Source organism: Cebus imitator, unplaced genomic scaffold (genome assembly GCF_001604975.1).
Source record: "Cebus imitator isolate Cc_AM_T3 unplaced genomic scaffold, Cebus_imitator-1.0 Scaffold27, whole genome shotgun sequence".
NCBI classification, from domain to species: Eukaryota; Metazoa; Chordata; class Mammalia; order Primates; family Cebidae; genus Cebus; species Cebus imitator.
Window position 1 is genome coordinate 7,370,882 of NW_016107342.1, and position 12,280 is coordinate 7,383,161.

Here is a 12,280-nt window from a genome sequence, read left to right on the forward strand (position 1 = left end):
TTATAGGACTGTTGTAGCATATGCTGCATTTTATGTACATGTCAGTAATATACATACACATATTAGTGAGGACTCATGTATGTAAAGCACCACTACCTCATCCAATAAAAGCAATCACTAAAATGTCAGCTACTGTTGTTGGGCTAAGTTAATATCATCCAAATGTTTTTCTCTGATCTTTATGCTTTCTTGCACATGGAAATAATTTCTTCCCTTATTTATGAATCTTGGCACAACAGAATACACTTTTTCTCTGAAAACTAAGCTTTGGTTTACAGCTACAAAAAAAATGTAATACAGTTCATAAACTCTATGTAATACAGCTCATAGACTGGACAGGCATTAAAGGAGGTAAGAAGATTAAAATCTAGGTATATTAAGACAAAGAAATTGCTCATATGACAACTTTGGAAAAAGAAAGATCCACTCTCTAAGTGTAGTGGTAGCGCCTGTATCACCAAATTCAGCCAAGATGTCAGTACCAAGGATATCATGAGCTGCCAGGGTATACAAGCAAGAGGCAGCGAAGACGGAATCATCATAAATCTATACCACCAATGGAACAAAACAAAACAACAGCTCAGAGGTGCATCAGATCAGAGTTTTATGAGAAGTCCAGCCAACCTTTAAAAGAAAAACAATTCAACAGTAAACCAATTATTTGAAGTCTTGATTGTCTCTGAAAAGGCATCAAAAAACTAAACTAAACACTCAAAGTAGAATGAAAATAAATCAAGTCTAGTAATATACCTCCAAATAGCAATTCTAAAACAAAGCATACCACTCTTTTGTTTCTCTGTTTGCTTTTTCTGACAATGTAAGGTGATATCAAAATTTAACCACTCAATTAGACTTCTTTATTGGAATCTTTATTAACATTTCTATAGAATTTTTATTGGCAAAAGATCTCCTATGCATTCATTTATTTTAATTCCACCACTCCAGACAAACATAATGATGGTGATACTAACAATTCCATTTCTCAGATGCAAAGGCAGCCATTAAAAGAGCTAACTGCTTTCCCAGTATCACAAGGAACCACCTTGGAACATATGGCTTCTGTTTTGAGACTATTTCTGAGTTATGATGACCTAGCCATAAAGCATATATGTAAGATGACAAAACTGCAATAAACATACCTGTATTGGAAATATTTTGACAGCCACATATTCATTGAGCAACTGAGCTTTCCAGACACAACCAAATCTTCCCCTTGCTTTCACTTCTAATAACTGCAGTGGCTTCAAACCTAGTAATGGAGAAGGTGGGGGTGGTCCTGGGTCCTACAGATAAATGACAATATACTATAAATAGGTAGAACATGATACATATCAACTCTGAAAATGAGAAAAAAAGTGAGTATACTGAAAAGTCAACTGACAGAAACAGTAAACACATATGGATGACATTCATTTCAATTTTGCCATAATTAGATTACCAATTATCTATAGTGATCACAAGGCAGGCAACCTGAATTAAGAGTTTTCATAATAACATTCAGCATTATTGCTATATATGTAGTGCAAGAGAAAAGATCTAAAATATTCCTGATCCAGTCTCACTAATTTTCCCCACTAAGATTTTCTGTGAACTATGAATACTAAAAATATTTCATTTGTTTCATCCAGTTTGTACTTCCTTAGAAGAGGATTTGAAAAGTGCCAGAAACAGCAAATTATGGCTATATATCAGTCAAAATCGCTCCTTAACATCTACTACTATTTCCAGTGACTGTTTAAAATTTTTCTTCATTAATCTCAGAGACACCCGCAGTCATTCTTAAACACATTGCAGATAGGTATATCAAATATAAAGCACATACCAGAAATATGTCAGTTAATATTTCTTTAACCAAACTGTTTGGTTCATTCTAATTTTCAACATATTAACAATTCATCCCTTTGATCTGAGATAAAAAATTATTTGTATTCTGGAATTGACTGACTGGCAAAGAAGTACAAATAAAAAATCCAGAAAAGAAGTGGTCATCATAGCAGATAACAGAATATGGTAAACAAAAGAAAAGTGCGCTGCTATAGTTTTTTTAAAAAAAGAGCAAACATAATATATAAATAGGAATACAGCATCTACAAATCACAAGGGAAGCCTCCCTATCAAAGCAGAATGCAACCCTTCATTGAAAGCATTCTCTCAGTTCCCTATCTGCAACTAAAGAAAGATGCAGGAAGCCTTCTGAAAAACTTCCAGAGAAAAGCAACAGAATGGTTTGGAGGGCTGCATAATGAGTATTCTGAGGAGGAACTAAAATTTCTGTGGCAAAAGCAACTGATATGATGACACTGGGTGGCACCTCAGACACTTGGAAATGGTATGTCATCCCAGATCAATGCATCTCTCCCTGCCTTTCTTTTAACCTCTTCTAATGCCTCAAAGACAGTAGTGCCTTCTTTAGGCATCACTCAGCTCACTGGTGCCACTCAGGAGTTTTTAAAGTTTACTATATATTAGAAAGAACCTCAGCAACAGAAACATTGCAAGGTGTTATATAGAAAAAACATGGAATTTCTTCTTCTAAATAAGACCATCTTTATAAAATGACTTTAGAATTCCTATTTAAACAGCAAGATAAAACAGAAGACTTCTTGTGACTCATTTCAAACTCAGACATTTTTTTGTCTACAAAGTTGCTTGTCCATCCCACATTCAAAACATGAAAGGTTGGTAAAGCCAGAGTCTTTCTGTTTAGCAGAGTGACGGGTCAAGGAGATCACATACAAATCTTACAGGAAGGATGGGCTCTCAAGTGTGATTCTCAGTGGAGGGGACCCAAGAACATCTAGAGAGTTTTTATTAAAAGTATGCCTTCCTTCCCTCATTCTTCAAGTGATCATCTCTATCTGAGAGATTCTACTGATCGAAGCAGGCTACTTATGAGAATGGAGACAGGAGAAAAAAGCTTGCAAACTACTCTTCGAGAGGAAAAGAAACCATTCAGTCCTCAAGGGCAAAGAGTTATTGTGTAACTGCATAAAGACATATTTAAACTAAATAGAAAATGTTAGAAAGGTAGAGAGGTATGTTTCAAAGCAGAGGGGATGCCAAAAACTACAGTATGCAGAAAGTGGCTAAAAGCTGAAGAGGCAAAATAACTAGGTAGAGGGAATACAACTCTAAATTACAATATTAAGATTTTTAATAACTTTTATGTGCATTGACTGCTAATATCTCTCTAGTTAATATACACATTACCCATTCTCTGTTCTAAAGGATACCAACAACATGAATATGATTAAATTTATAAAATAAGACATAGATTATTAAAAAAAAAGTTTATTAAATGTTTTCCAAATGTATACACTTCAAGTTCCCCTACATTCCCAAGGCTCTGTTTAACAAGTTTCTAAGATACCATTACATCAGAAAGAAACCTTAGTTACCCTCCTATTGTAATGTATTCAATATTGTATAGTAACAGCCAGAAAAAATATTGTTGTCAAAATTATTTAAAAGGTAAAAGCTTCAAGTAAAAAGAATACAGGCCAATTTTGAAAGGGTGAGAAAAAGGTCTACAAGGTCTTCCTGTAGAATGTCAAAACCTTTGGCAATGATATGAGCTTTTCAATGTAATTTTAAATAATATTTTTTAATACTCAAAGGATTGGGTTAAAAAATGAGTAACTGTAGCACAGGTTGTAAAATCTCTAATTCTTTTTAAATAAAAAATTACTAGAATGAAACTTTAAATTCATCTCTAAGTTTTATTCATCCTATAATCTAAGAATATTAGAAATGATTTTTAATTAATTGGCATCATTATAGTAATTTATCCACAAAAAAATCAATACCTGATTCTAAAAATAAAAATTTATATGAGCCCCTGGGAAGACAAATGTAGACATAAATGACAAGCAATTTCTGATGTCATCCATAAAATATGACTTTACCTGGCTACTAAAGAAACCAATGGATGGGAGGGGGGCAGAGGCAACTATAAAAATTTCAAAATTCCTAAAAATTTTCCCTAAATTTCCAGTTCTCTTACAACATCCATGCTATCTGGTAGAACTAAAAAGATGTGCATTAGAACATGGTTCTGATTACATTTCTTCTTTACTCATTTCTATGTGAAAATTACGGTATCAGAAGACATCATGTTGAGAAGACATACTGAAATGATAACCTGTAAAAAGTAATCCCTTGCCCCCAAACCACCATCTAATATCATTACTATAACCAACAGTAAAATAAATTATTAGAGGTGGGGAGCTACAAAGTCATCTGTGATCATTTTCTTTATTCTGATTTCTCCATTTGAAGGGAAAATTAGATAGCAAAATATCATCAAAAGTTATACTCCTGTAGCTAATTCATTTGCTAAAGATGCCAAAAATGAGACTATCTAAAAATATCAATTTCACATTTAAATACAATGGGCTGGGTTAGAAAGTCAGCCCCTGTTAAAAATGAACACATGCTGACACTTAAGCTAATGACATACTATAAAAATTAACCAATACAAGGTTTCTGAGGCTAATGGAGCCATTAAAGTGTTAACTTCTAATCAAGTAAAATAGTTTTCTCCACATCCTATCTTAAATAAATATAAATACTGTTAGTCCTACTAAATCAAATCAATTATGTTTTAATAATACAAGTTGGGTGAGGGGGAACCCTTTAGGACATAAATGTATAAATTATAGAGGATGCAGAGTAAAGCAATAACAACAACAAAAATCTAAGGACAAGATGTTTAGTATGCATCCACAGAAAGTTCCACAACCATAAAACAAACATCAATGTGTCTTACCTCTATCATTATATGAAAGGCGTGCTTGTGAAGAAAAAACACAGGCAAAAGAAATTACGATTCATATCCAGAATGAAATGAAAAATGACACATCAGTTACAAAAGTGAAGGAAAGAGAATAATGGTTTAGTATTTTAAAAGTTGGCAATGATCCAATATTTTATATTGTTTAAAGATAGGGAACACTTTCCTTATAGACAGAGGAAAGTAATATCAAAAGGAACCCCTTAGATATAAGAGATAGGCAGTAAACAAATTCTTGACTCCAATACAATCCGAAGTTAACTGATCCAATGATTTCATGCCAGCAAATAAACTAAATCAAGTCTTAAATAATGATTATTTATTTTTCTAAGAGCTTCTAGAGTCTAAATCAAACAAGGAATTTACAAATTGGAAACGCCTTCTGGACACTAGAGGGCAGTATTGCCTTTAACAAAAACGAACTAGCAGCCCTAACAAATTTATATATAGCTAGAATCAGTTTCTCAGACTTTCTGACAGTTGTCTTAAGAATCTCTAGAATTTCCTACTTCCTGAACTGCCTCACTTCCCTTTCATGGAAGACAGAATCATAATGGTGAAACAGAAAAATGTTTCTGGTGGCTATGTGCGTGCACCATAAATATACCATGGCAAGAAAGTAAGACAGGAAAACAAGATCATCAGAATTAAGTTAAAGCATAGTGACGGAGGAGGCCTATCATCAAACCCACTCGCCCAGCACATCAAGGTGAAGCAGTTAAGTAATGGTGGCCCTGGGAACAAGTAACCACACATCCCACATTCTGAAGACACTTAGACAGTGATAGAGAACAAGACTTTCATTTTTCTAGTCATCCCAAACTAAGTAAGGATCTAAATTTAAAATTAAGAGAAACATTATCACCAATGTTAGGGAAGGCTGAGCATTCCTCCAACGGATGATGGTTATGTTACCCAGTTTCCAATATTTCTACAGAGAACAATAGCGCAGACAAAACAGAACTGACTCCTCATTTATCTGTACCAGTTGCTCAACTAGTTTTCTTCCTTCTAGATTTTATTCCTGTGATAATGATACAAGATTATTTATAAGTCATCCAAAAGGCTGAGATAATCCTACTATCAAAACATCTTATCAGTACTCCAGAGTAAAATTAATCCCTTCAAAGAAATACATGCCAACTGAATAACTAGACTATGTTTTCCAAAGGCTCAAGGATCTCTCAGATCTTGTTTAAATACAGGTGTTTTCAGAGATAAAGATGCCACTATACTAGCACTTTGCAAGTAGGTGCTATCCATACATCTTACCAAAAAGTATGTCTCTGCTCAATACATTTCCCAAGAAATGAACATTAGGATAAGCTATAAAATAACCCAAACTGACACCAAGAACAAGCCTCAAAATATAAACTATGCAACAAAATATGAAGGGTCAAAACAGATTCAAAAAAAAATACATTCACTGAAGTATATGAATCAATACAAAATAACCACATATATATTTGTTTATTACACTTCTCAATAAATTAGGATTAGAATAAACAAGAGACACCAGCAACAGTCCTCAATGTATAAACTACATGACAAAATAAGAAGGGGAAAGCAAAATTTTTTTAAATGGCCAGGTGTGGTAGCTCATACCTATAATCTCAGCATTTTGGGAGGCCAAGACAGGAGGATTATTTGAATTCAGGTGTTCGAGACCAGCCTGGGCAACATAGGGAGACCCCTTCTCTATAAAAAATTTTTTTTTTAATTAGCTGGGCATAGTTGCACATGCCTTTGGTCCGAGCTACTCAGGAGTCTGAGGAGGGAAGACAGCTTGAGCCTGGAAGGTTGAGGCTACAGTGGGCTGTGATCATGCCATTGCATTCCAGCCTGGGCGACAGGGCAATACCTCATCTCCAAAAATAAAAACAAAGTAAAATAAAATGCACTGAAATATACACCTAAGCAAAAAGCAAACAAAACTGTTTGAATTCACAACACAGAAAATATAGCTTGAATCTTACATACTGTAATTGTAGGTGAAAATCAAATCTGCTCAGTGCCAGGCAGTGACTAGCGAGGCTCTCATAAGGCTTGCAATAGAGTGCAGGACAGAAAGACTAATCAACAATTCACACTAATAAAAAGGAATTCAGTACCTTGAACATCTGTAAAGAGAAACCTGACTTATAATGACAGGTGAAGTCTGAGAAGATTTCCCTGTGGAGAAGATCCTTGAGAAATGGAGTAAGTACCAGGGGGAAGCAGCTCAGGTGAAAAACAGTTGGGACATCCTAGATTCCTGGCTTATGCAACCAAATGGACAGTGGTTCCATTTACTGAAAACCAGGTTTGTGAGGGACAATCATTACTTGTGAATGGTAAGTACTTGGAGACATATAAATGGAGATATTTAGTAAACAGATAGGTAGATCTGGAATACTCCAAAAAAATCTTTCTAGAAAATAAGGATTTCTGTTTATATACTATAAACACCTGTACCATAAACATATGTATGATACGTACTACACATTTTCTTTTATTTGCTATTCAAACCACTCCAAGAAATATCTGTATCTCTGACTATATTTAGAGAGAGAGAGAGACTGATTTTTTTATGATGGTGGAGATACCTCACTCAACAACTTTTTAGGACTGCCAAAAATAATTTAGGTCCTCCTACCCAAACTATGTGAAAACTGACAAATTCTGAATTTGTTTCCTCTTAATATCAACTAATTATTTTACATTCTAAGAAATTTTATAATTTTAAATTTTAAAAATACTATACTGCCATGCAGAATAAAAACAGTATCTATAAATAATACAGTATACACGAGGACAATATTTGTGAATTACGGAAAGCAAAACATACATTAAGAGACTCAACATATTGACATGTCAAGTACACAGCGATGATTCCATCCAATTAGATCACCAAAATTTCTCTGTAATAACTCCTACTTCCTACAGTTTCTCTCATCCTACTCCTCTTGAAAGCAAATCAAAGAAAGGCCAAGGCAGGTGAAACGAAGTTTCTGGATATGTTGCCTAAGAAGTAGTTAGCACCGCAGGGTAGCCAGCACTGGAAGGTCTGAAAGAAATGCAGGCATGCCTGTTCTCCTTTTGGGGTTGCTGCTCAAAAGAATCAGCTTTATGACTAGCTACAGAAGTTTATTTTGATTTATTTTCATATTTGTATTCTGCGAGTGAAGCTGAAAAAACAGAAAAGGACCATGTTACACATGAATAAATTGTCAGATAGTAAAATGGTTGTTTATCTACAAGGCCACATATAGTCACTATGAAAACGATCTTAAATGTAATTTATGTACTTCAATCTCTTTATCCTACTTTGGTGTATTTTTTTTGGTTTTGAAACAGAGTCTCACTCTGTCACCCAGGCTGGAGTGCAGTGGTGTGGTCTCGGCTCACTGCCACCTCTGCTGTCCAGGTTCAAATGATTCTCCTGCCTCAGCCTCCCAAGTCGCTGGGATTACAGGTGAACACCACCATGCCTGGCAAATTTTTCTATTTTTAGTAGAGGCCAAGTTTTCCCACGTTGGTCATGCTGGTCTCAAGCTCCTGACCTCAGGTGATCTGCCCGCCTCAGCCTCCCAAAGTGCTGAAATTACAGGTGTGAACCACAGCACCCAACCTCTACTTTAGTTTTTTAATGGACTCTACTTAATTATTTATTGAAATAAGCCATTCAATCAATGGGCAATAATCCTTGGATATAAACGCCCAGGCTCTGCCACCCACTAGGGTGACTCTAAGCCAAATCACTTCAACTATCAGTGCCTCAATTTTCTCATCTATAAAAAGGACTTCAAAATCACAGTAAAATACCATCTCACACCAGTTGGAGTGGTGATTATTAAAAAGTCAAGAAACAACAGATGCTGGAAAGACTGTGGAGGAATAGAAATGCTTTACACTGTTGGTGGGATCAATTCAATCATAGAGGAAGACAGTGTGGCGATTCCTCAAGGATCTAGAACCCAAATACCATTTGACCCAACAAATCCCATTACTGAGTATATACCCAAAGGACTATAAATTATTCTATTATAAAGATACATGTACATGTATGTTTACTACAGTACTATTCACAATTGCAAAGATATGCAACCAACCCAAATGCCCATCAATAATAGGCTAGATAAAGAAAATGTGGTACGTATATACCATGGAAACCTATGCAGCCATAAAAAGGAGTAAGATCATGTGCTTTGCAGGGAACATGGATGAAACTGGAAGCCACCATACTAAGCAAACTAACACAGGAACAGAAAACCAAACTCCGCATGTTCTCATTCAATGAGAACACATGGACACAGGGAGGGAAACAACATACACTGAGGCCTGTCAAGGAGCAGGGGAGCAAGGGAGGGGGAGCATCAGGACAAACAGCTAATATATGTGGGGCTTAAAACTAGGTGACGGGTTGATAGGTGCAGCACACCACCATGGCACACATATACCTGCATAACAAACCTGCAGGTTCTGCACATGTATCCCAGAATTTAAAGTTAAAAACAAAATAAAAAATAAACTAAAATAAAATGGACTTAAATAAGACAAAACCCCATGGTACTAACAATGAGTTAATATATGTAAAGTGATCTGTAGAGTAACTGATATAGTACTCAAAATACATCTTTAATTATACTAATTTGAAAGTATTAACATATATCAAGAATAATTGCAAAAAAAAAAAAGATTCTGTTTGCGCACAATTTTGAAGTTGTTACTCTGATAGCAGTAATAACTAACACTCATTGAGCACACAGCATTAGCTAGCCACTCACACTCACATGTGGCTCTTCTCCCAATCAGTACACAACTGGAATCAGATACTTTTCCTCCCTTCCTCCACTCTTTGCCTAAAAGTGTTAAAGAAACTCACTTTTTACACTCCTTAACCCTTCAGTCAAACAATCAACCTTGTGTTAGTTCACCTTCAAATTAACTGTAGGCCCCAGAAGGGAAAACAAGTACTGTCCTTGTGACACTTTTACCATATACACAGCATGGTGCCTGGCACACCACAGGTAATCAAGCATTGGGTGAGTGGTTAAGCAAAAACAAAAACCCTCAACAATTTCTACCTCATCTGCTACAAACAGCTTTAGTAAACAATGGGACATTTTTCATTTCTATTATCTTAATTAAAAAAAACATAAAAAAGATCTGACAGCAGTGAAGTAACTAGGAATGAAAGAACAGGTCTAGGATGAGGTCCAGGAAACGAAGAACACAGGAAAAAAACAAACTCGCTCTCTCCTAAATACCATTTCCTTGCTAGAGAAGGAGGATAAACCATACCTGGTTTATATGCACCAATCCCATTTGTAAATTGACAGATGAGACCCTGTACGAGCCAAAGAAAACCTGAATTCAAGATTTCAAAATTTAAACAGAAGTCACTTTTAGAAATAAGGCGGATTAATTTTAATGTGCAACTTTACCTTATTTAAAGCTATTGATAAATAGCTTTAAACTTTAAATTTTGTCCCTTCTCCCCTTCCTCCCTTTTTGCTTTTGGACACAGAATTTTAGAAAATCTCCAACTGGCTTCGTCTGAACATTTCTAAGTGTAATAAATAATATATGCCTGATGGGAGTAGTTTTTTTGTCACGCTGCATGTCTAGATAATTTATGACACTTCTCCCCACAATTAGAAGTATATATTAAAGTAAGTTGTAATTTAAATTACCAATACAAAAATCACACAACAAGGTAGGACACAGAACAACATCTATAGTAGCCCTGTACTATTTCTGAGACACACACACACACACACACACACACACACACACACACACACACGAATACTCATGCATAAGACAACAGCATTATATCATATTTTAAACATATTTAAAAAATACAGTTGCAAATATTTGTGAGATGTGAGCTCTATTAGCAGAAATCTAATACAAACTCTATGTTTAAAAGCAATCACTTTACACACCTTAAATACATAAAATTTTTATCAAAAAATCAGATTTTGGTATTTCATAAACATACAATAAAACTCCATTACATTTCACTTAAAAATAAATATAATTTAATAAAATGAAAGTAAAAATATCAATCTGAAAAGCTGTCCTCCATATACTGTTAAATTAAAAGAAGCCAGTTGTGAAATAGTTTATAGTTTATAAAAAAGAAAACATGTATACTCAAAAAAATCAGGTTAGAGAAAGGTATCAAGGGATATACACCAACCTGTTAAAATTGGTTATTTCAGGAAAGTGACAGAGAAAGGGAGAGAGGAGGAGAAAATTCTTCTGTTTTTTCATACTTCTTTCTGTACAGTTTGTCTTGATACCATAAGCATATATTTATAATTAACTTTTTAATTAGAAGAGAATTTTAAATGAAGAGAGAAAAAGCAGAAGAGAAAGAGATATGTTCATAAACTCCAATCAGTAGTCAACCTATTTCAAGACATGTTTCTATGAATGTAATATTTTATTAAGTATAACTTGTTATTAAAATATTAAATACTCAGTAAAATTTTGTAAATTTCTCCTGCACCCTCCCCCAATAAGAAAGCTGCATGCTCTCCTAAATTAACTTGGCTGAAAAATGTTTTCCTACCCTTACAGAATATATAGACTCACCTACAAAGCATTTTCACAGAGAGCTTGGTTTCTCAGTAGATAGTAATTTGACATAACATGAAAGGTCAACCTATTATTACTTTAATGCTAAGGTCAAAAGGATTATTTTGTATGTCCAATTTAGGTATCCCAAAGTCTTTAGTCTTTATCAGACCCACAGTCGAGACAAACTAACATAATGTAAGGATTGAACAGCTGATGTTACTTAAGAATTAATTTGCAATACTGAAGTGCTACTTATATAGCCTTTAAAAGTAAACAAGAAGCTAACTTCGTGCTTGTTAAAGGTAGGTCCTTTCTAACCCTTAGAATTTATTTTCTTATCAAGTGGTATTTTATCAGCACAAATATAGATCTTATAAGCAGGAAGCAAGCTCACATATGGTTATGAAAGCGGTGCCATTTTACTGAAACTGCATTAACTCTAACCACAATAAGACTTCTTAATAATAGAGTCCATCAATTCCCTCATATTCATGACTCACTGTCACTAGAAAAACCAGTTTGCATTCAGTTTACTCAATGCACATAATAAAAGCATCTTCCTATATGTGGGAAGATAGTTTCAGCACAGGCAAAAGAAGTGACCTGGGTAATGAAAACGAATACAATGCTTCAGTCTGTGATTACAGAAATAACTGAATAATGTCATTCTCTTATACAAGCCTGAAATACTTCAACTTATTTTACAGCCCCTCCCCCACAAAATTATGGCCTCAAGATTTCTCTCAAGGCAAAGCCCTAAAGCACCTGAATGCTTATGAAAGGAATCCCTGGACACACTAGATTATCTCAGTATAATTCCAAATGCAACAAACTCAATTCAGCAATTCGGCACTTACTGAATGATTATTACATACAAATACTGTGTAAGACACAGTAGTAATTACAATACATACCTCA

The 12,280-nt window shown here is 34.7% G+C and overlaps 1 protein-coding gene across 2 annotated transcripts in view; it reads right to left on the minus strand.

Moving 5' to 3' along the window:
* ACVR2A (activin A receptor type 2A) overlaps positions 1–12,280 on the minus strand; it is an 87,300-nt gene that overhangs the window by 14,364 nt on the left and 60,656 nt on the right. The window contains exons 5-6 of one of the 2 annotated variants that reach the window (XM_017523153.2): positions 4,769–4,792; positions 1,140–1,283 (exon numbers count right to left, since the gene is read on the minus strand). In XM_017523153.2, coding sequence (XP_017378642.1) covers positions 1,140–1,283; positions 4,769–4,792 — 168 coding nt within the window. The remainder of the gene's footprint in view (positions 1–1,139; positions 1,284–4,768; positions 4,793–12,280) is intronic. The other variant, XM_037736600.1, reaches the window with a different exon arrangement.